This window comes from Leptosomus discolor, chromosome 2 (assembly GCF_034619465.1).
Source record: "Leptosomus discolor isolate bLepDis1 chromosome 2, bLepDis1.hap2, whole genome shotgun sequence".
Taxonomy (NCBI): Eukaryota; Metazoa; Chordata; class Aves; order Leptosomiformes; family Leptosomidae; genus Leptosomus; species Leptosomus discolor.
Genome location: NC_141392.1, coordinates 18,749,022 through 18,776,931, shown reverse-complemented (window position 1 = coordinate 18,776,931; position 27,910 = coordinate 18,749,022). Strand labels below are relative to the sequence as shown.

At 40.0% G+C, this 27,910-nt stretch overlaps 1 protein-coding gene across 1 annotated transcript; it reads left to right on the top strand.

Annotated features, from left to right (window-relative positions):
- On the top strand, window positions 1-27,815 carry CLIP4 (CAP-Gly domain containing linker protein family member 4). The gene is made up of 16 exons (XM_009949281.2): window positions 1-38; window positions 765-913; window positions 3,882-4,021; window positions 4,936-5,029; window positions 5,919-6,080; window positions 9,355-9,473; window positions 11,740-11,976; window positions 15,260-15,395; window positions 16,109-16,249; window positions 18,873-18,956; window positions 22,255-22,395; window positions 22,821-22,952; window positions 25,078-25,201; window positions 25,979-26,043; window positions 26,728-26,800; window positions 27,442-27,815. Exons 2-16 carry the CDS (start codon window positions 781-783, stop codon window positions 27,761-27,763), a joined length of 2,103 nt encoding a protein of 700 aa, XP_009947583.1. The 5' UTR covers window positions 1-38; window positions 765-780; the 3' UTR covers window positions 27,764-27,815.
- The last annotated feature ends 95 nt before the right edge of the window (window positions 27,816-27,910 follow it).

Below are 27,910 nucleotides of genomic sequence, written 5' to 3'. Positions count from 1 at the left end.
GCCTGAAGCAACACCGGGGTGGAGGTTACAACACTGTGGTAAGTATGCTATTTTAAAACATAGAGGGGAGAAGCTGGGAAAGGAGCTGATAGGAGATCATGAGTCCCAGAGTGAATCACTTGGTGATGAATTGTCTGCAGCTTTGTGTGGGAAGATTAAAGTGCTGAGGATTTTAAAAGAGGAGAAGGCGGTAGCTGGTAGGACGTTCTTGCTCACAGTGAAGGGAAGGAATGTGCATGTAGGGTGTGAGGACAGGTACTTGATACTTCACATTTTCATAAAGCTGTAAAACACACTAATCCATTCATCATCACCATGTGGTGGCTAATTATAGTGTTATTCTTTTCATTACCGCTCAAGTAGTACAAAACATAGCGCTCAGTTATGAACTCAGCACGGTGCAAAAAGCTTGTCATTCCTTTCCTGACTTTTTCTAACTTGACGGGTTCATCTGTCATCTCTTCTGTACTTGTGTGTGTTACTTGTTCCTGCTCAAGTGGAAAACTGGGGAGAAATACCATGTTTTCCACTAATAACGTGCAAGTTTAGCGATGAAGCCAAAACTAGAAGTTGGCTATCCTTGACACCATACTCTACTGGCTTTTACTAATTAACTTACTTAGTTGGTAGGAATGTAATGGTAGTAATAGTTTATGTTTGCAAAAAGGAAAGATTTCAGTCTCATTGCACATTGTACCTTAATACAATAGAAATAACCCAAAGTATTGCTAATGAGGTTATTTATTAATTTTTTTTTCTCTTAGAGTGGCTTTCTAGAAGATGACCATAGAGGATCTCCCAGAACCTTCCTTAGAAGGAGATTCCCTCATTGAAAGAGAAAGGTTCTTATTCCCAAACTCCGAAACATCTGTTACTTTTTCTGTCGCTGCAGCACCAATGCCTTCAGACTGTGGTACGTACCTTTGACAGAAAACGAATTTGTGATCAGCGGCAAATAAATTTGAATAATAAATTTTAAGAAAAACTATCCGCTCTTAATTTATTCCTTCTTTTCAGAAAAAGTTTGCTGCTTGTTAAATGAATTCTGTTATTGTTTAAAGGCAATGGAAGGTGCAGACTCATGCTTTTTCTATTTTTCTTATTGCATACATTTAAAATTATAGTATATTTTCCCTCTTACTGTTTCTTCTCTATGTGTGCAGTCAGGTGTTTGTAGGGTTTTTACATCTCAATGTAGAACTGGATATTGTGTTAAGATGTAAAATTGTAGTAGTTCAATGTAGATAAGCATCTACATCACATTTAAAACCTTTAGAGTTATGCTTTTTCTTATACTTTCAGTCTGTAAAAAATATACTATAGAGGGATATTTCTGTTGGAAGGGTAGAGGTTTGTGGTGGTGAGGACTGAAATGAGTGTTAGAAAATTATAGCAATTATCGGTGATCAGCTTTCGAAATGATGTTGAAATGTCTTCCCATGTATAAATTATATAGTATGTTAAATATATTAAAATATATTTAATACAGGTTAAATTGAATATATATTATTATAATATAATATTAAATATATTAAAATGTCACTGTAGGTAAGCATCTTCTTAGATAACTACCGTTATAATGCCTTTGAATATTGCAGGAGATGTTAATAGCATCCATGTCCCTTAAAGATTGCTGTCTCCACCTCTGTCTTTCCCGTGCAAGATTAGAGCAATCAACTGTATTCAGGAAAAATAAATAGATGTAATGTTCTCGCTTTGACAGACTCAGCGTTCTTGAGACCCGTTTGATGAGTTAGCACGGGCTGGAAATTTAGCAGTCCCGTACAATATATTTTAGTACGTGAACATGTGACTTAACACGGTTTAGCCCTGTTCTTATAACTTGTCTGTCCTAGTCTGCTCTAAGTACTGCCATGATTTATTCCATTCTCCTTTCTTATGCCTTAGAAAAATTTTCCATTTGTCCTTCTTTAAACATCGTTGTGTTGCGATATCTTCTAATATAATAACACTACAGTATCGCTGCTGTCTGTCCTACTTGGTCTGTGCTTACTCAAGAAAAAAAAGCGCCTTTTATAGGAGGTTGCTGTCACCTGTGTAACAATATTATTACTGAATCTGGGTAAAGAAGGTTAAATCACAGCAGACAAAGATTCTTGGTCATTGCATTAAGTGCATTTATTTATACTTAATACAGCTGAGCACTGTAATCAGTGCATGGGGAAGACAGGGGCGAGGGAAGTAATGTTTTAAAGTATCTAGGTGTCATTGTCATCCTTTCATGGAACTTCTTGTGCTGACAGATTTTCTGTAACATTTCTTTGGTTTGCAAACACTACAGCTGATCACATTAAGCACTTCTGGTGGTTGTTATTGATACTCAATAGATTCTCAGGTTTTTACCCTAGCATGCTGATGGTGAGAGTCTGTTAGAGCTGATTTCTCCTACATAATTTGGTTCAGGTTCATAGCTGGAAATCTTCCTGGTAGAGTAAGAATCATGCATGATGTGCAAGATCGTTAATCTTGTTGGCTAGTTGTTTACTTCATAGCTTTCAGCAACAGATCAACGGTGGTTTATGCAGAAGTTAAGTACTAGTAGATAGATCAGTGGATCTGGGTCAATGCATGGGATGTAGGTAAGCAGCACACTTTGTGTAGTGCTGGGAGATAAGGGGTTTGCTCTCTTTTATATACTAGGTGCAAATAAAAATTCGTGCTAAATATCAGTGAAGTTGTCCTCCTTTTTCATTCTTGTTGAGTCAAGGCAATGCAGTTAGGGGAACTCTAGATAGCCAGGAAGTGAGCTCCATCTGTGCTTTTATCTGTTAATCCAGTCAAAAGTGTGGTGTGCTCTTTTTGAGGAAAGGTTGTAATGATTCATCCAGAGGTAGTTTATACCATGTCATGCACCCAGGTGGCTGATCCTCCATTTTACTTAACCTGTATGTCTGTTCTGAGCGCCTTGTATCTGCGACTGATGCAAGCTGACTTTGTACATTTGTTTGAAACCTTTTTAAAATGCAACTCCCCGATAGCTGCGGTGGGGGTGAAAGTTCAGTGTTTTCCATGATTCAGTCGTTTGCTGATGACAGTAGGTTCTGCTTCCATTCCCTCTCCTAATGGCCATTGCTATCCAGGTTTTTTCAAATAATTTCCCAGAGTTGGAAGAAATTCCACAAATTTAAAACACAGTACATATATATACATGCAGACACATACAGCTGTAAGTAACATGAAATATCGCACTTTAATAATAAGGTTTTTTTTTACACCTGTACTTCAGGTTGTCTGAAGCAACATAAGGCTTAAAATTTTAAAAATGTGTTTTTTTTCTGATCTTGGTTTGGTGGCTTAATTTTTAAAGATGTTTGTTACCTGTAGCTGCCACCAGCTGGGACTGATACATTCACGAAATATCTGAAAATAATGGAGGCCATAGAATGCCTTCCTGATTTGTGTGCGTGTTCGTATTTTGGTATGTTTTGTGTAAATTGTGATGGAAGAAGAAGGAAAAGACATGTTTTGTAGCATCTCTCGCTGAGAGATCAAGAGTCTTGTCTGTGCTTGGGAGCAGCTTAGAACCAGCAGTCTTTGGCTAGCTTGAGGCAGGAGTAAACCCTTACTAGCATAATCACTGCATGTCTCTGTTAGTGCTGGCCTAAACTTAAAATCAGTCTTGCAGTACCGTTGTCTTGGTTGCTGATTCAAAGCTTTTTCAGAAGTATAAGCAAGACCTTAGTATTAAATGAAAAATAGACCAGAAGTGAAGGGAAATTTTTCTAAACTAATTCAACGTTCTGACTTTGCGGTGTGATTAGTAGTGAAGTGACTCTCTGCTATTCTTTGCCTCCAAGTTTGAAAAACTAGATGCCTGTTAAAACTTACAATTGTACCTAATGATTCCTTTTGTTTAACAGAGTTTTCCTTCTTCGATCCCAATGATGCAGCATGCCAAGAAATCCTTTTCAACCCCAAAACATCAGTTTCTGAATTGTTTGCTATCTTAAGGCAGTGGGTTCCACAGGTCCAACAGAACATTGATATTATCGGGAATGAGGTGAGGTGTAGGTGAAGATACGTGAATGTGTTCAGTGTTAAAGAAGTACTATGTTGACAGCGAATAAAACCAGTTCATTCAGAAGCAGAACTAATCATAAATGCAGATACAGTTTCTGCCTTTTAACAGGTAGTTGCTGATCAGTGCCTTGTATTCCCCGTGTTGTCAGCTTTCATTTGGAAAGAGAAAGGTGATCGATAAAAATTCAGTACGTTTGCATAGATGGTAGAAACAATGTTTCTTCTTAGAGCGGTTGTTTGGAGACCCTTCACCTTGGTATTTCAGTTTCCTACTTGGCAGTAGTCCTAAACTCCAATATATGAAGTTACAGTGAAGCCTGACCTTAAGGGCAGTGCCTCTAAGGCACCATGTGAGTTAGAAACTGAAATCTTTGCAACCTGCAATAAGCTGCTTTCAGAAGACACCTTGTTTCTAGTAATTCCATCCTACTTTCCTATTTTTCTTCTTCTGGATTACAGGCTTTTCTAGACAGGTGGGGAAGTATACTAGAGATTCTTCCTACTGCAGTATGAGTGGGGGCCTTTTTTTGGTGGGGAGGGAGGTGATTGTTGAGACATCACAGAACCAGGGGAGAGACTTCATAAATGATGTCACTTTCCTGTTGTTCAGTTAAGCAGTTATACATTTCACGTGCTGAAAAGTTGTTAGAAGTAATAATACAAAGCAGCATTAAAATCTGTAAGCAATGACGGTTAATGACATTCACATACTACTATTTGTTGCATTTGTGCATGTTGCTCAGTTCTGCAGTTACAGTCTGTTCTGACAGGCTGCTTTGTTACTAGCCATTAAAATGGATCCATCAGTCACTGTGTCTCTGGTAACTTACTAAATAGTACTGATGCCAGAGAGATGCCCGAGCTAAAACATGCCTGTTTTCCCTTGTCTCTCAGATCATTAAAAGGGGATGCAATGTGAATGACAGGGATGGACTGACTGACATGACTCTCTTGCACTACACTTGCAAATCAGGGGCTCATGGTATCGGTGAGTAAAGAAATGTCATTATAGTTGTTAAAAGGGAATTATTTCCCAAAGGCTAATCCCACCAACTGTTACAGACTTTTTTTCCTTGCAGTAGGTTTTTTGGGATTTTTTTTTTTTAGTGCTTGGTTTTGGCTCTTCTGGTGCCCATCAGAAAGGAAGAGACAGAGCTGTAGCACAGTTATGGCTGTGGCAGTTGGGAGTCTGTTGAGTTAGTGGTATCAGTACTGCAAACAGTAGAACCAGCTTAAACATAGATTGAATGTAGCTTTTCAGACTGAGGAACAAACTGCGGACTGAGCTATCGACAGTTTACTTACATCAGTCAAATCAGGACATTTAGGTGACTGGATGTTCTTTGTTTTTAATTTCACCCTGATCAGAAGAAAAAGATAATCTTTGTTTGCATTATGATGATCATAAGTACTGGAAATAAGAGCATATCTACCTCTTTTTGAAGACCCTTAGTAGCTTTTCTATGTTGTGCTACTTTTTTGTTGACCTGAAACCAGTTCTCCTCTTGAACTGTTTCTGAGTGAGGTCGGGCATAGGTTAGCTTTTCTGGTGTTGGCAGATCTTTTCACATGAACTTCAGCATTGTGGCATGTCATTTTTTTTCTTCTATCAGATACTAAGATCCTTGGTTTTGAGGGGTGACACATTACATTAGAGATAAACAGGTGGAGTTATTATATACTGTAGTAGAGATTTCAGCCCTTTATGATAAAAGGCAAAGATTTCTGCATTGTCATGCTAAAAAGAAAGACATAGTAGTTGCTCTGCTATGAGCTTTAAGGGTTTAATATACATTATGTGTTACACGTACGCCTGTGCATGGTTTTTTGAGGTCAAATAAATCTCTAATGCATATTTTACAAAATTTACCTTGCAGGTGATGTTGAAACTGCTGTGAAATTTGCGACGCAGCTTATTGATTTGGGCGCTGACAGCAGTTTGCGCAGCCGCTGGACAAATATGAATGCCTTGCATTATGCTGCCTACTTCGATGTTCCAGAACTTATTAGTGTTATTCTGAAAAACGCAAAGCCAAAAGGTAGGCCTTGGTACTTTTGTTTCATGTAGGTATCTGTATTTTGTTACTTTTTTGACCCTAAGCTGGTGTGTGGTGGTCTTTAAGTGTGGGGCTTGTTTATCCATTATACATGAATAATTTTGAATTTCTTAATCTTTTAGTCAGCCTCAGTTGGTTCATTTTTCTTTTAACCTCTTTTTTGTGGTTTAATGCACCGATTCCATTGTTGGTTTTTAAACTTGGCCTTTGTACAAGATGGTAGAGAAGCATCTAATAGGATGGAAAACAAACATGTTAATTCAAAATTGTTGAGGACTAAGAGAAAACCCAGGATGTAACTACTCTGGTAAATTCTTAGGGGTTTTAAGGTTGCTTAAACATTGAGAAGTATGTTTGAAATGCCAGGAGAAGGGTAAAGGAGAAGTGGGGATTTGGCAACAGCATGTGGGAAACTAGTGACTGAAGCAACTTTGACGTGCTTGTTTTTCGCACTTCTCTGCAGTCTAGAAGGTTGTGTGTAAAGAACTGCTTGACTTCAGCGTTTGGCATAAAGAGATAATACCTTTTGAAATGATAATATGAAGAATTGGTAATTGTAGCCCTATTTATACTAGTGCAAATGGAAATACAGAAATAATTCTGAACAGACCCCTTTGTTCCTAGTTTGGTCAGGATATCAAAACCAGTAAGCTGTTTTAATACTAAATATGTCCAAATGTTAGTTTGTTCTACTGAATATCCTTCTGATTGTGCCATTTTGCAAAATGATTAATGCCCTTTTTTAGCTAGTTGTAGCCAAAGAGTCAGTGTCAAAAATCTGAAAGCTGGTAGGTTTTTGGAGTACACAAGGCTTGCTTACCACACCTTGCATCACCACGGAGGTGGATGTTAAACAGCGCTGTTATTGGTGTGACATGCTTAAGAGGTAACAAGTGTAGGTTGTTAACAAAAGACAGAATAAGACTGCACAGCAGTTAAGACCACATTGCATTTCAGTAGTCCGGCCTCCATAATTTGCATCAGGAGATTAGGCCTTCTTTCAGACTTCACTTGCATTTGGTATGCTCTTCCCTCCTGTGCAGCCCCTACAGAAGGGGCGGGAATTTGCTCAGATTTCCGAGGAAACCACTCTGGTTAAATGCCTTGGCAGTTGGCAGCTCTTGGATAAGCAGGTGATTTTTTTTTTTTTTTTTTTTTTTTTTTAAAAATCTCAGAAAATGTATAAAAATATTTGCCCTGTGCCATGAAAACAGTGGATGGTCTTGAGTTAACAGAAGGAGTAGTTTTAGCTCCATACGTCATCAGGCAGTTTGCAGAGAAGGAAGGACGTACATAGAAGGCAAATATGCCGTGGATGGGTCTGTACTGAACTGGAGAAAAAATGGTTGTTAATGTAGAAATAACTTCAAACAGTGGTATATGGACTGAGACACCCATTGTGAAACAGCCAGTACCATAGATGCTTCCTTTTGATTTGCTGCTAAACTATTTACTTTATGACGCTTTGCAGTTAAATTTTTTATGTACAGATTTACTCCTAAACTGTTAGAACAGTGAGCTAGTTTGATCTTAAATTTTTTAGAGGTTTTAAATATAAAAATTGTTACAGGCCTAAGAATTAGAAATGTTGTGTGGTGCCATTAGACAATGACTGTAACCTGCATGAGTTGCTAATGACAGACCATTGCTGCATATTAATTTCCCCTAGATGATTTGGGGATAGTCACTGGGTAACAGCTGGTATATATGTGTTTCTTTTTGTCACCTGTGCTATGCCAACTTAGAGCTAGAACAAAGCTGTAAGAAAACAGTGTTTAAAAACTTCGAGCATGAAGCTTGCAAATCTGAGGAAGTCACACTTCCTCATTAAAATAAAAATTAAAAAAAAAATAATCTAAGCGTTAGTTACTTTTTAAAATAGGAGTACATGCGACTGTTGCTGACTCAGTAGCTGATGCTACTGATCAGTATTTCTGCAGGTTGGTTCCTGTGTGAGCAGAAAACACTTACCGGATAGCCTTATTAAACATGGAAGTTTCAGTGGTTGCGTACAACTACACAGCTTCTACTCAGTTTTAAACTGGAAATGGTCTTTTGACGTTTGATATATAGAAGGTACATCTGCATAGGTAGCTGCTGTCGGATTATGTCATATGAATGCAGTCTTTTTTTCATGCGTGTGCCCATCAAATGTGAAATACCTAAGTTTGTATTCTTATTAGTGCTATTGTAAAACTGTTGAAATTTGATCTTAGATTTGTTATTTTTGATCTCTATAAAGTTCAGAGTCAATCTTTATTAGTATGTGTGAAGTTGACTTATCTATACAGACATACAGATGTCCATACAGGGCGTTGGTGCAGTTGGGATATGCTTTGTTTATCACATTGTGAGAAGGGCTAGTGGTTTTTGTGACAGAGGCTGACGCTGGAAAATAGTAGGAGACCGTACGGCCCTGAGGTGGAAAGTTTTATGTTCCTCCCTGGCATTTCAAATTGGAACATTCTTGCTAATACTTGTTGGCTTTTGGGTTGTATGTTAAATCAGCTGGCGTTTTTAATTAACAGTCATATACATAATTGACTCAAACTGACATCTCTCTTGTATAGTTTAGGCGAGGAGCCAAAGACTAAATAGACATTAAAACTCCAATCTTCTAGAACAGTAATAACTTCATAACAAATTGAAAGATACATCGGGAACAACTGATGGAAATATATATTATGCTAACTCTCTTCTAGTCGAATGCGGTGCTCCATTTTCCAGACTATCAGTGCAAAACCCTTCAGAGTGCATTTTTTTGAAAACAAAGAAATTATGAAAATCACTAGCTCTTACTTCTTGGCCGTTAGTAATTAAATCAATGTAAAGCAGAGGTATAATCAGTTTTCCCTTGCCTCACTACCTGCTCACAAAGGAAAACAACTGGTTGAAGATGCATCTCATTTTAACATTTGACACCTAGAAGCAATAAAATATAAATATTTCTGAAACATTAATTTACATGCAACCCTAAAGTTACTAACTTGTTAATCTTAGCACGGTAGTTTGGGCATCCTGAAAAGCGATGATTTTGCAGTTAAGTCATCAGTATCATAAAATGACTGAAAGTTAATGCTCATCTTCCCCATTAGTTCATGGTATGTATGAACAGGTGCCGATAAGTCCATAAATAATGGTGTCTCTCTCTAAATGTTAACGTGCACTGTAAAAACGAATGTCCTCTCAAGGAATTGGTAGGGTGAAATGTTCATGTAAGAGACTTACACAGCTCACATGTGATGTTTAATTGCAGATGTGGATGCCACCTGTAGTGATTTTGATTTTGGAACAGCTTTGCATATTGCTGCATTTAACCTGTGTACAGGAGCTGTCAAGTGTTTACTGGAACATGGAGCAAATCCTGCCTTTAGGGTAAGGAGTTAGGTTGTCGATTCGCCAAACGGTGAAAAAAGTGCCTGGAAAAATGAACAGCCTGTCCAGGAGTTTGGTCAGCTAAAAATGTGTGACATGGAGTGACGGTGCCGCAGAGAAATTGTTTATAACTTGTAGTGGATGATTTTGTCTGTCATACTTGTGTGTTGAAGTGTCATAGTCTAGTTCATTAGTTCAAACAGCTTTTGAGACGTTCTTCTGTTTGTTGCTTAAACTTTCATTTGTTAACGCTCCTTTGTGTCTTGTGACAGTTGTCATGGCAGTGCTGGATCTTTTCGGAAACACAGGACTGCAGTCTGTGACCTCCAGAAATGCAGTGAACTTAGTCTTAGCATAAGTAGCTGATAATGAAGAAACATAAACTGTTCTGCTCACTAACCAAATAGTAGGCCTGAGTTATATAGTGCTGAGTGCTGCTAGACGTGTCTAGCCACTAATGATTTGATTGGTTTTTGTGGGGTTTTTTTGGTGTTTTTTTTTTTTTGAGGGGGGGTGGGGTGGTTTGGTGGTTGGTTTGTTTTCATTGGGGTTTGGTTTTTTTTTAGCTTTTTAGGCAGTATCTCAGTTCTCCATTTTTACATTTTCAAAGTCAGGGTTTTTAATGAGAAATTATAATTGTTGTAAGGGTACTCAAATGTCATTACTTTATGTATCACTGACGATGTGCAATCTTCTGAAACATTATTATTGGTACAGTTCTTCATGATATTCAATCTAGATCTCTTTAAAAACACAGCTTGTTTCTTCATCTCCTTATTTAGTGTGCATGTACATGTTTCAGATTCTATGGCAGCTGTATGTTTCAGTCTGTTGTCACAGGGAATACTGCTTTGTAGTGGCACAAGCGTTCTGAGCTGGCCCAAGGCGGCTCTGCCCTTGGGAAGAGCACTCCTGTGCCACTGTGCCCACTTTTGCCTTCTTGCCTCTGCCCTGCCCCCTACATTCTGTTGGCACGAAGACATGCAGGGCGCCTGGTGGGCTGAAATACAGGACTCATCTGACCAAAACAATCACTAATGTGATGACTAAAAACTCGAAACAAACTCCCCACCCAACCTTAACCCAGCTGTATCTTGTTTTTAAGGTACTGTGACTTGAGTGGGGCTGACCTTTCGCTGACAGAATGACTGTAGGTTTTTAAGGGATGGCAGGTGTTTAATTCTTCAATCCCACAATAAAGCTCTGACCAGAGGCAGTGTGTAGAGTTTGCTTGTATGAGGGCAGCAGAGTGTAAATGCTGAGTAAGGATTATAGTTTTCTAGGGCTGAGCCAGGGAGATTTCTAGGGGGCCCAGTGAAGGTTGAACTTTTAGTCTGTTTTTTTAAGGAAACAAAGTAAATACAGTCTTGCTCTGTGTCATTCCCTTGTTGAGCTTCTGGTAATTTCTGAGTCCAGGGGCTCAGTTGAGACAAATTTGGAAGACAGGGATAATTACGTTTCCACAGACTTCTGGCAGGTAGGCGAAGATCCACGCTAATGCCTTCGCTGAAGGAAGCGTAGGTAGCACCTGCCGCCGTAGCAGCCTGGCAGTGTACTTATTGTCTGGCCAGCTGGCCCCAAGTGAAGCTTAACCCCAGGTGAGCTGGCACTCCAACCGCTCTGGCCTAGGGCGAGCATCACGTGGGACAGACAGGGAATCGCAGTCCCTGCTCTCTAGGAATGGGAAGCGTTTGGGAAGGGCTCTGCCCTTAATTTGTCTCTCGTGGAATAGTCTGTAAATAAATAAACCTGAACAGATTTATTCAGATTGTTATTTATGTGAGACATCAACTTTGTGTATTCTATACATGCAGCATATATTAATTAAATTCTATCTCACATCTGGAATAACCCTCACCAAGGAGTAAACTATACACTGGGCAAAGATAAATTCCCTGGGAGGTGTTAGCTTTACCATATTGGTATTGCAGACCAGAATTCTTGCTTAGTTTCCTAAATCTGTGTTCAGGTACACAGGTGTATACAGGTGGGTTTTTCATGTGTTCTGAGTACTAATAATGTTCTTAAGATAAAAAATTTTGGTAACTTAGGACTTTTGAAAATAAGACACTGTAAATGCTAGTTTATATACCTAAGGATGTTTTGGCATCCTTACTTGAAGATGTGCATGCTTTTTGTAGTTGTTTATATTCCAGGGAAAATGTCTAATGAAGAGGATTAAAAACTTCATAAACTGCTATAGTTTTGCCTGATGTGGTTTATCTTGTCGCAGCATTAAATCCTGTGCTATGTTACGTTTCTACAGAATGACAAAGGGCAGATTCCAGCAGATGTGGTTCCTGATCCGGTAGATATGCCACTGGAAATGGCAGATGCGGCGGCCAGCGCGAAAGAAATCAAGCAGATACTGCTGGATGCAGTGCCTCTCTCATGTGACATCTCAAAAGCCATGATTCCAAACTATGATCATGTCACAGGCAGGGCCATGCTTTTATCGCTTGGCCTGAAACTGGGAGACCGTGTTGTTATTGCAGGACAGAAGGTACGATGAGCAACCTGATACTACCCTCATAATTTCTGGACAGTCAATTTATTTATCCCTTTGGAGACATATCTCAAATTTGAGGGTATAAAACACTTTCTGAAAGGTATGAACTCTGGATGGCAGTAAGGATCTGGTTTCAGAAAGCAGCAAGCTGAACAGTTATGTGTTCTACTGTGCAAAGCTGTTTTGACAGGCACAGTCTGCATTCTGTATCTGTAAAGAATTTTGTAACAGTCTCCTATAGTACATCAGCATGGCTCAGCTTTTATTAACATTGTTGGTGTCACATCCAAATGGTGGTAAAATTTACAGATGACTTTGAGTTGCCCAGCTTTCAGTTATGGGTATGCATTTGTGAATTACCCCTGGTAGTTTCCAGAAGGCAGTAAAAGAAAACTTTAATTCTGCTTAGTCTGTAGTAGCCCAGTTTCACTGGTGCAATGCAGGTAAAATCTTTGAAGCAGTGCTGTGCCAGTGGGGTTGTTACATGGTTCTGTGGAAGTACCAGAATGTAGCTAATACTGGTCCAGCTCAAATGTGAGTAGCTTTGAAGAAGCTGCCTTGCTAGACATGTTTGAAAAATGGATTTGAAGAATGTGACATTGATATTGCTGTTCGTATGCATACCTTTTATTTGCTCTGATAGCAAGGGCTCTGAAATGACTTAAAAGTGCTAGCAGTCTTTTAAAGAATTCAGATATTTTTCTGGTAAATATTGAAGGCATTTGTGAGCAAAATTTTATGTGGAGTAGCTTTACCATTAATTTTTCTAGTATAACTTCAGATTTGTAATTGTCACAGTTGTTCTGAAGTGAACCCCACCAAGAATGCAAATTAGCTTCTGTATTTTCATTTGGTGTATTCTTGAAATTGGGTCAGGAAAAGTGAAAGAATCACTAGCTGTGCAGAAGGCATTCTAACTGAAGTACGTACAGAAAGCTGCTTATTCTTTTAATACAGTAAGACATTCATGGAAGTTTCTTTCACAGAAGGCCCTTGCACGGTGAAAGCAAGGGGAGATAATGTAACTGCAAGTTAATGGAGGCTTTGTAGCAGGAAAGGGAAGAAATTAGTCCTCCTGTGTATCTTTTCTTCAAGTAGAGCCCATAGAACTGTTTGTACTGTCACATGCTCACCACGTATGGATAGCTTCCTGGGTTTAGTTACTTCTTTTTTTATGGAGTATGGTATTACAGTGTGTTTTAAGAAGTTGTTGGAAGCTGTTTTTCTGCTGCCAAGGGCTGGCAGGGCTTTTCCAGTTAGCTTTTTTTGAGGGAGCCGAGGCTGTCGTACGGCAGGTGGGAAGGAGGAATGTGGCTTTGCTTTTTGGTCTTCCTTTTCCATGTCTGCTTTCCTCCCTTCCTTTCTTTGTGTGCGAGGAGCTGTTCTGCGTTACTCGCACATTGTTTCCCACCCACTTTCTCCGTCTGTCTGAATGGAGATGATGATCTCAGCCCTGTCCTCCTCTCCCCCTTGATACTCATAAATGTGTGCAGGGCGGAGCGAAAGCGAGAACAGGATGATGAAAAAGGTGCCCAATTCTTAACCTCCCATTGGATCAGGTCTCAGATCCAGAATATGGAAGCTGGGATGAGGGCGCTGGGACAGCAGCATTTTTATGAGTGATGTTTATGGATTCCTGCTCTCTTTCCTGCTTCTGCAGTCTCCTCCTAATAGAGCAGCTTTAATGAAGCTTGAAAGCCAAGCACAGTAGATGCCCGAGGGAAAATGGATTCCTCTCTTGATTCCTACTGCACCTGTCATTCTAGTTGTCCTACAGGGTAGGAAGCTGTGTAAGCAGGTGTTCATATGCACGTGATTTGGGGTCCCCCAGCTTCACTGGCTCCTGCTGCGCCACGTTACTGCGTGTCCATTCAGGTAACACATGAAATGTGAGTGCAGGGAAGCCACTCGCAGGGAGAAGACTGCCGTGTTTCTCACATGCGATATGTCCTCTGCTCCTTGCTTGTACAAGTCCCAGGGCTTGTGCCAGATTGGAGCCTCGGTTTTGCCATCTCCACCTCCGGTTTAAGATGCCTGCTAGTCTGTCCTCTGCACGGGAAGTGCCCTTTGGCTGGTGCCTGGAGAGTGGAGGAGTCTGTCAGGCTTCTTGGCCAAGCTTCCTCTGGCTGAGTTTGATCCCTGGGTTGGTAGCGAACAAGTCTGAGTCTAGGCTAGTGTGATGTACGTGCCTGTAAAAATCCAGTTTAAAGGAGACCTTCAGAGCAGAAGAGGAACAGACTCAGGGTCACGTTTGTTTCTTTACAGAACATTAAGAAAGAGTAGGTGGAAGGTTGTCTAGTAAAGAAGAAAAAATGGTTTCTGTCTGTTTACTCTGAGGGCTGGATTAGACAGTGAAGTCATAGTAAGACATGAACTAATAGTGGTGGTCACATGAGATAATGAAAACTGAGCAACTGAAAGATCAAAGGTTTTTATTACTAAAACTAATTTAAAAATCAAATGTAAAAATGAATTTAAGTCAACGTTAAATGCATCTCTGTTAGTTATTCCTCCCCCGTTTGGTTGAAGTGTGTGAGCTTATAATGCATGTTTGTGGAGGCTGAGGTCCACCAGCAAGACTGGTCTGTCTTGATATTCTTGGTGCACTTATCTGTTCAGAGGAGGTAGTATAGTTATATTGAAACCACAACAAAATGTTTAAAACATCTGCTGGTTTTTAAAATTTTGTTTAATTATCAGGAGGGAATAAAGAACTTAGGAATCTTTTCCAAAGAAAAAGTTAAGTATGCTCTGAAGTTTACCCTTTATAAACCTTTGCAATATATATATAAATATATATATATACTTGTATGTATATATTTATATACACAGAGAGATATTTATGGAATTTTTTTTATCTAGTATTTCCATGGAATCTCCAGTTTAGCAAGATATCTAGCCACGTTTCTGGAACTATCGTTGTGGAAGACACTGAAATTAAAACTCCTTGTTAGGCATATACTGCTGTACCTTGCTGACCTGGGAGTTGTGTTGTACGGTGGTGGTTACCGTCTAGTTCTTGTCGGTCACAAGATCTGTCAGTAACCACTGCTTGTGACTAATGCAAAATACACACATAAGGGCTGAGACGTTTTGTAAAATGCATTGTCTGGCATTGAAAGATGGGAACGTCAGTAACCGAGGGAGATTGTTTGAATTTCTCTGTTCTGATCAAAAGCTTGGAAATGACTTGCTGCCTCCGTCATAATCTGTACTATATTCCCATGAACAGTACTTGTTTAACCGAGTCATTCTGTGTCGATGCTTTTCGTGCTAGGTTGGTACGTTAAGATTTTGTGGCACAACGGAATTTGCCAGTGGCCAGTGGGCTGGCATAGAGCTGGATGAACCAGAAGGGAAGAACAACGGAAGTGTTGGAAAAGTCCAGTACTTCAAGTGTGCACCGAAACGCGGTATAAGCTCTAATTTTTTCTTATTTTTTTAAAAAACCTGAATTTTAGAAAAAGTGCTGGAAGACATGAACCTTTTGGGAGAATAAAACAAGATAACAAATACTGTGGCTTTTCTTTTTAGTGCTCTGTTTGTTGATTCTTTTAACTGTTCCTGGTGTTTTGGCCACAGCTATTTACAAAGCCACTGAAACAACCAGCCAGTCAAAATTTCTGGTGATTTCTGGTTATTTCCTTGAAACTGTGAGATAATAGTCTCGGTTTTCCATCTATATTGTTGAAACTATTTCTTTGTGTGGTAACAATAATGGCCATGTTTCTTTACCTGCTTTGTTGTCCTTTTGAAGAGGTTCACACTTGTAGTTATTTTCTAACTTTCAGCTTGAGTTATTTTAATTGATCTTTCATGGACACTCATGACAAAGTCCTGTGTTTTGTAACAGTAGAGACTGAATGTTACTGTTGGGACAAAAAGGAGATTCTAATCGATAGTTTTACTGACTTTCTGAATTACTCTGTTCAAATTGCTTGATAAGCCTTTTGGTTTCACTGTTCGTTTGAGCTAGGCCTTCCTACCCTACAAGTGCTTTGACAGTATAGCACGCTATGATCGTGGCTGAAAAACCCCCTGCGTTAACTGATGTAGGAGATAGTAGCCTGAAAGTTTTGTTACATTACCCCTGGTTCTTTTTTGGCACGTACAATTTTCTCTCCAGGTATCTTTGCACCTCTTTCTAAAATAAGCAAGGCCTCCGATCGCAAAAAAAGCTTTGTGCGAAGTTCTTCCGTGCGGTCTTCTCCTTCGGTCAAATCCAAGAAAATAGATGTCACACACATCACTTCCAAAGTGAATTCTGGTGAGTGTTCTCTTGTACGCTGAGACAGGATAGAGAGATACTAATTCTCAAGAATTAGTACCAGTCCTGTAAATTTTGGTCTTAAAATATTGTTTGGAATTAGTTCATCACTTGGGATGAGAAGGTGATGAGATATTTGTGGACTCCGTGTTCTCATTATTAGAAGTTCACTAGCCTGTAAACTGGTACTGGAAGGACATTGTGCATAGCTGTTGAGGATTACAGTGACCTGACGTACTATGGCAGGTTATGGTCTTCACATACTCTATGTATATAAAAAAAAAAAGTTCACCACAAAATTTATTCTTGAGCCATTAATTTCTGATTGGCTGTGATATGAGTTAAATGGGTAAACTTAATGTGATCCAGTTTACGAAGATCTTCCCAGGTAACTTGAAACATCTCTCTAAAATCAGTGAACATCTAGAAACTAACATATATACACTTTTATGTATAGAAATTGAAGAAATTTAATTTATTTTTTGGCAAAATGATCAAGAAACTATTTAACTGATTGTGTTTTATCTGCTAATTAAGTTACCTGAGTAAGACCAGAGGCAAATTAGAAGAGAAATTATGTCCTTGTAATACTGCCGCAGTCTGTTGATTGGAGTTACTGGCTCAGTCCCTGGCTCTTGTTTAGTTTCTTAATAATTTACTCAAATTGCTTCATCCTTTGGTGTAGGTTCCCTCCCTGTGAAGTAAGAACGATGCATCTTTTCTGTCTGTTCAGATTCCAAGGCGGTTGGAGCACTGACTCTTCCCTGCTGTGTACAGTGCCCACCGCGCACGCTCGGGCCCGTGTCTGGCTGGCTACATGCTAACAGCATTAAATAGATCACATTAGCATTTCTTTGGCCTTCGGAACCCTGTTTAGGTGACTCGTAGCAGAGCAGCCCAGCTGAAGGCGTGCAAGCTACACATACGTTCTCATTGAATTTTCTCAAGCACCCTAAAACGCTACCCACTTTGTAAGTAGTAGGCAGGGCCTAGAAACAATGTGCCAGGCTCTGGAAGAGAGGCATTTTGGCAGCGTTTTGGATGACTTGTGTAACTTTTCTTTACATAGATGGAGGGGGAAGTAAGCTTTAATTATGTCTATTTACAACTAGCACAAGATCCAAGCTAATTATAAATGGACATCTTGCATAAAAAGCTTCTCGGAATGATCGGTTTGTTAGGGGTATTACTCAGGAGCAGCTCTAAGCTGACTCTTTCCGTTAAATATTTTTCACTGTTTGATTCAGTTTGTGGTGAGCTGTTTGTAGCTCATTAAACTATGGTGGAAAGGACCGTTCCCTTTGTCAGAGACAGTGTGTTCCGGGCAGTTTAGTTGTAAACCACCGTTTCTGTCACAAAGGTGCATTTGTGTCTTTGTAAATTTTAAACGTTTGGTACTTTGCTTTAGAGTTACACATCATCTGCCCAGCAGAGCTTACAGCCACTAACAGTAATCTGGAAGCTGCCGTTTGTGAGATGTTCTTGCACCGAAAGGCCTGTTAGAATTACTGTGCCTGCCCGATTCACTGGCTGGAGTGGGAGGGTAAAGCTGCAGAGGCAGAACTTTGTTTTGCAGTGTTTGCATGCGTCACTAGATTCCATTTCTTGCCGTTAAACTTCATCTCTGCAGTAGCCTGGTTTGTAGTGATCTGAGGAAAAATTAATATGCTTTTTGTAGATATGGTTATAAGCTGCAAAGTAAAATATAATACTGTATAGAGATTTTCAAATTAGATTTTTTTTTCCCCTGGATTTGAATAATCCATCAGATTGATAATAGGTCTTTTTCAAGTTTTTAGGAAAAGGATTACAGTGGTCAAATTGAGCAATGTGTTATCAGTCACAAACACTATTTTTCTGATCTGATGCCTTAATGGCTAAACCTAAAACTTTGGAAAACACAGTACATTTGCAAACTACTTCAGTCCCTGTGGCTGAATTAATCCGAGAGTTGTATTTAAATAAAAAAGATGTGATTTTTCTTTCATGGCAGGAAGGAGATAAATCATAGATAAGCTCGTTCTTCGTTGAGTTAGGGCAGGAAACTGTCAGAAATGCAAAAGGACTGTTCACAAATTATAAGTTACGTGGCAGTACTAGTTCATATGCCTGTCACAACATTGCTGCTCCAAGAGTTAGGCTCTTAAAAATCATATTGGCATACTTACTTCATTATTTGTAGACCAAGTGAAGATTTGGTCTCAAATCTCTCCAAACTTTTATGTGTAACCTTTAATGCAGAAATCGTGAAATTAATAGTAGTGAATAGTGTGCCTTATATGCACAACATTTGCTTCGATAGTACTTAATAGATATAAATGTTTGAAAGATTTAAGTGAAACTCCTTCAATATAAACATTAATGTTTTGCAGAGAACTTCTTTATTGTTTGGCCAGCTAGTTTGGACTGTTTTAATGTGTTAAGGGGTTTAACGTCAAAACAATTCTGCAGTCTTGCTTTAACCATTTATCAAGAGTCTAGGGAATTGTACGCTTTTATCCATTCTATCCACGCATCCACTAATCTGCAAATCTGTCAAATCAGTTTTGTACATGACTTTCCTGTAAAATTAATTGTTCATTGTTAGGATGCATATATTTAATTGTATGTATTCTTTTCATAGGCCTAAATACGGCAAAAAAAGACAGTGCTTCTGAAACCAACTTTATGACTGCTAGCAAGGGAAAAACTGTACCTGCAAAAGACGGTAACTAAATTTTTTTTATTTTTTAATATGTTGAGAAAAATTTTGGGTAGGGCAGAGGGAGTATTATTACTGCCTTACTTCTGTAAAAGTCCTGTATCTACACTGCAGAAAACAGTTGCCTCGCCTGTCTGTATTCGAGGCCCAAGCAGGCTGTACACAGTTAGTTGACTAGGAGCAAGGGTAATTTGTGTGGCTGTTTGGCTGGCATCTGATGTTGGTTTGGTAGCAGCTTCTGTCCAGATACATGGACCAAAACGTAGAGGAGCCCCTAAAGCTGAAAGCTGTCTCTGAGTAAATGATCTTGCAGAGGATGTGCAGAATTACCTTTGTAGGTTTCTGTGGGAGACCTTGTGCCCTGTATCATTACTGCTTGGGTTTCAATGAAGAACTGTGCGCGTCTTCTGTTGGAATTTTTATTCTCGCCAATATCTGTCTGTTCAAGCTTGTACAATAAACTGTTACCCTCTAACAGCACTTAACAGTCTTGGCATTGTATCGTGGCAGACTCATAATAACAAGCTTCAAATATGAAAAATGAAACTCTAGCTTTTAAAAAGTTCCTTTTGCATATGAATCATTCTCTGCAACTATCTAGTTTCAGAATTGGATAGTGACTTCTGCTGCATCAGTATTTTGTTCGCTGAATTTTAAACATAAAAGGACCTCGCTTTCAGGAGTGTCTTTAACAAACTGTAAAAATCGGGTCTCCTTTGAGGTCTTGTCTGTGAACTCACACGGTAAGTGTTGGTAAAAGCAGTATTTCTTTGAAATAATTTGAATTTTAATATACCTTCTTTGAAGAAAAGCATCTTTTCATGTCCTCTGTCAGTGAACAGTTGTGAGGAAGAGTCATGGGGAAGAGGCTGATGTAAGGTATTTCAGCACTGTCCTACATGATATGTTTTCAGAGGCAAGCTAAAAAACTTGCGTAGGCAGAGGTTTCCAACATTTTGTTCATGGAGGGCACTTAATGGCTTGGTCTTCAGGTTCTGGTCACACAATGAAATTAATTGGCAGTGTCTCAGTTTGATGGACACAGTGTGATACCTGCAATTAGTAGGACTCCAAAGGCTTTGGTCACGAGTTAGGGCTGGGCCGGCCACTAAGTGGCCTGCAGGCTGTAAGCGTTGCGGAGTGAAGCCTCATTTGGGATTTAGTGCATCTACAAAGCAGGTGCAGAACTTTTAGGAAAATCCAACATCCAACTTAGAAAGTAGCTGGCAGTGGCTTTTTGTCAGATATGGCGGCTATTTCAGCTTGGGGTTTTCCTGGAGTTAGTCCTGAGTCTGGCTTTTGGTGTTTTTTTTGTTTGTTTTTTTACACACCTCCCCTTCCCGCTCCCCCCCAAAAAAATCCAAACCCAAACCAAACCCAAACCCTTGACAAATTGGAAAGAAGGTCTCAGGGGAAAAAAGATGGAGAGGAGTGAGGACAACTACAAAGTCTGCAGCAAGGCTGAAACAGTGAACTGTATAAATACACCGTGGGAATGATACACTTGGAAATAGTTTGTAGAAAAGGACATGGGGATATTGAGTGTTACAAGGTAGACGAGAGCCATCTACGTCATGGTGTTGCAAAAGGGGAAGCATACTGGAACGTACCAAGAGGAGTGTCAGCTGTGAGATACATGAAGAGACTGGGATGCTTTGCGTGGCAGAGGTAAGGCCTCAGCTAGAACACTGCATCTAGTTTTAGATGCTGCATTCCGGAAGGATGTGAATCGACTGGAGAGAATTCAGAGAAGAGACCACAATAACTGGAGGTATAAAATGTGACTTAGGAGAAAAGACTGTTGGAATTTGTGATTGTGTGATTAAAAAGACAGAAGATTTAAAGGGATGAAACAGGAAGCTTTCAAATACAAAGAACAGCGTAAACCCATTCTGCATGTGTAACCAGAGTAAGAAGTCTTGAGCTAAAACTGTAGGAATTCAGGTTTTATATTGGGGGGAAAAACCCTGTAATGATACGGATAATTCTGTGGTTAAAGCTGTTGCTGAGGAAGTCCTGAGATCTCCCTGATGGAAGGTTTTTAAGAACAGGTCAAACGCTCACCTGTCAGGAGCGATCTAACAAATAGTTGCTTTGCCTGATGGAGGGGGCGTGGGTCACAGGACCTGCTGAAGTTCCATCTGCTCTTCCTTCTCCCGGCCCGTGAGTTCCCACAAAACGAAGCATCTCAATGACTGGTTTAGTTTCAGCAGCGTCTGTTGCGTTCAGGTAGCGGTGCCGGGTGGTCTGACCTCCAGCAAATCTCTCGCCGGGCTGACTTCTAAACAGGGACTTGTAGTATGTGTTCGCAAGCGCCCGTGTGTATTTATACCTTGGACTTGAAGTTTGCCTGTTCAGTCACCATTTGTTTAGTAATTTGCATTTTCTTCATTGTAGCATAGCTGCAGCCAGTACCTCAGAGTGTTTAGACTCCTGTCCCCGGGCACCTAAGCTTTTGCTTTGACCCACTGCTTTTGCCTTGCTGCAGTTCTTTACTGTTTCGCCTAATTGGAGGATTAAATTATATCGAATGTGCTAACCTTGTGTCAATATCAAGGTGCTTTGCAAAAACTAACAAATTAAGCCTCTCAGAATTCTGGAAAGTTTGATAAGCAACGTTATCTTAATTTTCTCACATTGAGAAACTGAGGCCTAGACATGTCTTGCTGTAACCTGCCTTGTTTTGGGTAGAAGTGGGTAGGAAAGGGGAGAAGTGGGGAGAGCCTTGAAAAGGAAGGAGGAAAGCTGAACATAAGTCTTACTGGACAGTTTAGACATCAGGGTTTGCAAATGGAGATAAAAGTGATTTATTTCCCATTCTTATTTTATAGTACGGATTTTAATATTAATACAGTATGTAATGGAATATAGTGGGCTTTAAGCCAGACAATAATTCACTCACATAATAACCACCTTCCTTCCACTTCTCATCAGATCTTTAATAGGCTGGATGCTGAAAGTGTGATGGTATGATCCCTTACTACTAGGGCTCCCATAATTTAATAAATATGCTTGGGACTGTTTAGAAGAACTTTCACAGAGTAATAAAGAAGGGGCTTTTGGAGACCTCTTCCAGCTCTCACCTATCACCTTATTCCCAGGGCAGGGTCAGATGCACCTATGTTACTCCTGACCGGTGTCTGTGTAAATGCTGCTTAACAGCTTCTGATTTTAGCTCTTTACTTTGTGTTCTGCCCACTGTGGAGAACAGATACCTTCCTTCTTACAAAAGCTTTCCCTTCGCCTTCATATGTCCTTTTCCAAATACCATCTCTGAAGGACCATTTCCGTTTGTGTCTTTCAGGGTTTCCTGGCTACAGCAGCTCTTCCTCTTCTACTACCTCCTTGGAAGGCAAACAGAAGTACTCAAAGAAGCGGAACTCAACTAGCAGCAATAAAAAGGCAGTGACTAGAGTGTCTTCTGCCTCCTCTAAAACTAGTGCTGGTATGGTCTGTTTGGTCAGGGTGTGTTTGCACAAGCGGGAGTTGCTGCGGTATTGAGTATTTACGTAGAGCTACTTGTGCTGATCCAGAATCTGAGATAGTTCAGGACACACACACGGGAAGTAGTTTAACTGTCAACTTACATTTGGCAACTTTAAAAAAGTTTTTTTAGAACATCTTCAAGAGGAAAAGTGTTGTTATAGTTGGTCACTCTACCTTTCAACTGCAGAGAAAAGGCTGTAGTCCACTGGTTTCATGGTGAAGCAAAGCAGTTCGTCTAACCAAAATTTGCAGCGTGTTGCCGTGCGATAAAGGTTAAAGACAGATACCCTGTTTACTGATCAAGTGGCTCACTATTGAAGACTATCTTAAATTTGAAGAAGATACAATGTCACTAATTTCAGATCTCGTTCTTCTGTTGAACAGGGTTGTATAGTTCTCCAGCTACGAGGAAAAATCCTTTTGATGAAGGGGAAATTCAGGTCGGAGACAGAGTACTGGTGGTGGGACAGAGAACAGGCACTGTTAGATTTTGTGGGACGACAAAATTTGCACCAGGTATTTGTGATAGTCTTTGCGTATGTTGTAGAATCAATAGGGAACAGCTTACATGTGTGCACATGGATGTTAGGAGAACTTCATCTTTTTCCTCACTTCCTCCAAAAAAATTCTAAATTTACTGGTTTCTTTCAAAGTTCTTTCCCTCTCCTGTGTTTCATTGAATATTTTTTACTCTAATGCCACTGCCAGGAACACGGCTTAATTAGGAGAAGTATTTTGATGTTGAAATTGTAGGTGTTGTTACAAAGCTTTCTGAAAATCCTCAGTTTTATCTCTGAAGTGCTATGTAGTTTATTGAGATCACATGCCTTTACTCCTCACTTTTTGTAATAAGCCTTTCTGACACAGCTCATCTATTGCAATAGTGATGCTCTTCTCCTGTCATATACCTGTCTCATTCTTACCTTCCTGGCATCTTGAAGAGCGTAACTGTGAAATCAGGTCACAGGACAGGTGAAAACGTACAAGCATCTCAAAAAAGTTCCAAACCCCCTACAACCATTTTCTCGCCCTTCTCCCTTTCAGCTCCTCCCTCCCTTCCCCGTGCTAAAAAGCCCATTGCAGTGAAGCCGGGTGTTTTCCAACGGAAGCGAGTTGTTCTGAATTCTGGAAACTAATTTCTGAATACTGTGTTTTGGTTACCAAATTCTAGATTCTTTAGTCTTCCTATTGCAAGAGCAGTGCAAAACCAGTTGGTAAGCGTTGGCGTAAGCTTTTTGTTTAAACGAGGTCCATTTGAGTGGTAGGTAAGCAGCAATACTCTGTCTTGACACTTGGTGGCATCAATATTTTTTTTTAAAAAAAAAAGAAAAAGTTAGGATGGTGGAATGGGAGATTGTGGTACAAGCTCTGTACTTTTTTCACTCTTGCCCCTTTCTCCAGTTTCCCTGTAGGCAGTCCTGGCTTAAGATACTGCGATTAACTGGTTCTGCATGTTCATGTGATCCCTCTGACCATCATGTTGTTGCTTACAAAGTAAACAGCGGGAAAAGGACTGGTTTTCCAGAGATAACAAGTGTAAAATCAGAAAGCTCTTTGACAGTGTAAGTCTCCTCCCATTCCGCTCCAAATTAGGGAACAAAAGTTTTTAGAGAAGAACATGGTATAATAAGAAGTGAGGATGGAAAGATGAAAAATCTTCACCATTTGCGAAAGCAGTGATTTATAGAAAATGCAACACATGCATTTTTAATTATTTCTGTTTTAATATGTATCAAAGCTGTGGAAGTTACCCCAACTTTATTTCTTTTGCTGCAGTGCAGATCTTTATTTAATTCTAAAATCAGGAAGGGGAAAACTTCTGACTTCCCAAGCCCTTCTAATTCATGAGCTGTCACTCCTGCGTTTCTTGAGCTGATAATTAGAATTACCATTTTATCCAGTGCCTCAGTACCAAGTGACTCGAATTAGATTTTGAATCTTTTGGGGATGGATAGCATAAGGACTGCTAATGGAGTATGAAATTTAGCACCTTCACGTAATTAGCTCACATTTATCACAGGTTATGAATGATCAGGCTTATTAACATCTTGATGCCAATTCAGTGTTCTGTACGAGATGAATTGCTGGCCAGTTTGGTTCTTGCACCCTTCTCTCAATATCATACAAGCAGCCTTGCAGTTTGTATTAATTATAGCTTGCTAGATGGAGAGAAGGAATGAATTAGTATCAAAACTTTAATTTTACTGTTCATGATCTCAGATGAGGCATAAACCATGTGGTCAGAGGACTAAAGAGGGAAACTCGAACAACCACTGCTTTTCTTCCCTGTCTGCTTTTTGTCCAATAGCCACTGTTCCATTGAGTAAGGTTCCGTTTGGCTTGAGGATGTATATCAAAGATTTTACTTTTTCTATATTAATTCAAATGTCAGTAATTCTCTTGAAAGCATATAAAAATCACTGAGATAATTATCTTTAGATTTATTCTGATATAAATTTTTGCGTAGTTACACAGATAGTTGTTTTATAATAGCTATGTTTACTGTTATTATCTAGACAGTTTCTAACCAGAAACTGTTTCCCTTGATGCGGGTGAATGCCAACCGTGCCAGCTGTCTGGACGAAGAAAAGCCTGTGCTGTTTTGTTCAAAATGCCATGACTTTACCGATTTGAAATGCAGGGTTCTGGTGTGGCATTGAATTGGACAAGCCTCACGGGAAGAACGATGGTTCTGTGGGAGGCGTTCAGTACTTCAGGTGTCTTCCCAGATATGGTATATTTGCACCACCGTCTCGTGTACAGAGGTGAGCACTGAAGCTGTTCTCGTGTTTGTGTTGCCAAACGCTTTCTTAATACGTTTCCAGTGGGAAACAAAGTTCTACAGCGGATATGGAAGAAATAAATGTTTTCTTCTGCTAATGGGAGTTTATAACCTCCGTTAAAAACCTGGTGGGTTTTAGATCAACTCTTTGAAAGCAGAATATAAATTGGAAATGCAGCTCCTCATTTCTCTTGCAGCCACTTCAAGTATCTTCATTCCAGGGCCTCCGTTTCTGACAGTCTGTGTTCATTAAACCTTACTTTCATGACCCAATCCCGATGCGCTGAGCTAAATTTGGTTATAAAAGGAATTTACCCTTGGACGTGACTGGCAATACTATTCTCATTCCAGCTAACTGCGCAGCAAACTGAAGCATCCACCGCTTTGTAGTCTCTCCGTTAGGTTTCAGGCAGAACATCCACGGAGTACTCTGCTCTTCCCTCCTGTACTTGTGTCTAGTTAACTCTGCCAGACGTGTTCTTGCTTTCCTTTCCCTGAATGATACAAACTGTTAAAGAACTTGCCTCAGAATTGCGCACACTCTCTGGCTCAGTAAAAGGCAAGCGACTTGAATCAACTCATCTGCTCTGGCCATCCTTTGCATGCCAGCCCAATGACAGCTCACATATGGGTGTCTCCGGGGGGTGGAGGGAGAAGGGAAAAAATCAGAACTTACTCCATGTTTGACAGAAGGACTCCAGCAGTAGGCTTGCTCAGAGTTGAGTTGTAATGACTTCTTTGTTGTGCTCTTGCTTTTCAGACTAACAGGTTCTCTGGACTCTCTCACAGAGGCTTCATCAAGTAAAGTAAATCACACTTTTCCAGGTAGGAGCGCGAGACACTCTGATTTGGCTTAGGCAGCCTCCCGCAGGCTACCGCCGTTCCTCAGCCAGACCCTGCTGCACAAAGCCCGCTTCTCCGAGAGCACAACAGATTCTCAAGGAACCCAAACGCCAGCCAATAGTCTGGCTGGTCCCTCCCTAAAAATGTAGCCTGCAGCAGGGCCTGTGCAGTACTGTGGTGTTATTAATGTGATACCGGCAGAAATAAATAATTACGTCAGAGTTAAGATTGTTGACAACCTTCCCTCACTATTGTATTGCAGTCTTATCGGAGTTAACCATAAATTGAACCTGCTCGTTAATCTAAATTGACATTGATGAAGGGATCAGTGTAGGGAGGGGTCCATATGATATTACTAAAACTTTTGTGAGACACTTGGAGTAATTATTTTTCTTTTTCCTTACCTAAGCTTTTTGTGAAAAGGCTGCTTCGCATCACCCTTGTTTAATTTCACTTCTGCCCTCGCTGAAAATTCGAATATGTTATGGACACTTACTTTCATGAGAAGTTTCATCACTTACTTTCCAAATTGGAGGGGAGAATGCGTAGCAAATGTAGTGGGAGCAGTATAAAAGAAAACACAAAGAATATGAGTTCATAATGGTTTGGATTTTTTTTTTTTTTTTTCCAAAAAGGCCTACACAGCTTATTAACCTTTCCGCTTAGGTTTTAGACGCAGTCTAAGCACCACTTCTGCATCGTCACAAAAGGAGATAAACCGAAGAAACTCCTTTGTTAGGTGAGTGTCTCGTGTTTGAAATGTTTGGGTGAGCGGGCTGTTAGCTTTAGTGTTGCTTGTTCAACAGAAAAATCTGTGTGCATGTATCGTGTCTAGACCTCCACATGGTCATTTTTTTCCCTTCTGAAATGGACCAGTAGTAGACTGTTTTTCCGTGGGCATCCAGCAGAACAGCCCTTGGATTCAGGTTGGCATTAAAATTGTTTTCCAGTTGTTTGTCACTGCATGTTCTCCAGGTTCTTGTATTTTCACACAGCTGGGTGAAGTTCAGAGGGTGGTGGTAAAGGACTTCACTTTGCCCTGGTGATCCTGACGCTTGCATGTTAAAAGTGGTTTTGGCTAAACTCTTTCAAGCCTCAAATAAAATGTTTTGCACTGCTTAATTTACCGACACCATCACCTATGGTAAATATTGCACATCCTGCTAGCATCTGGTGAAAGGAAATTGATTTTCCTGGTATTTCAGACTGCTGTGTGTAGCAGCCTGTTAATGTTATTACATGTTTTGCTAGTGACATGAGATCAAACCCAAGATTTTTTTTAAAAGGGATTTGAGGGTTTTTTCCACGCGCTTCACGGAATTACAGATTTGCCCTGGATGTTTTATAGAAAAAAATATTTTATTTTTTTTTCCTGACTAGATCTAAGAGCTCTGTGTTGCGGCGCAGCTGGAGCAATACCACTACAGCCAACACCGAGGGGCCAGTGAAGCTGCATGAAGGCTCTCAGGTTCTCCTGACCAGCTCCAATGAAATGGGGACAATCAGGTACATTGGTCCTGCAGACTTTGCACCGGGGATATGGCTCGGACTTGAACTCCGAAGTGCCAAGGGGAAGAACGATGGCTCCGTGGGGGAAAAGCGCTATTTCACCTGCAAGCTGAACCACGGGGTCTTAGTTCGACCTAGCAGAGTAACCTATCGTGGGATCAACGGGGCAAAACTTGTAGATGATATTTGCTGAGCCAAAATGTGCTCATACTATAGGAAATAAGTATTTTAAAAGCACACGAGAACCCCATCTAGAATGCAAACTTACTTTGAAATTATTAAATCTGTGTTCGCGTTTTACATATATGTAACTATATATATGTCAGTGTGTATATATGAA

Bases quoted from the DNA above. Each gene is read 5' to 3' on its own strand.
- CLIP4 (XM_009949281.2), top strand. From the start codon at position 781: ATGACCATAGAGGATCTCCCAGAACCTTCCTTAGAAGGAGATTCCCTC. The intron at 5,030-5,918 runs GTGAGTAAAGAA...TTTACCTTGCAG, and splicing joins ATCAGGGGCTCATGGTATCG to GTGATGTTGAAACTGCTGTG. The intron at 22,396-22,820 runs GTATGGTCTGTT...TCTGTTGAACAG, and splicing joins CTCCTCTAAAACTAGTGCTG to GGTTGTATAGTTCTCCAGCT.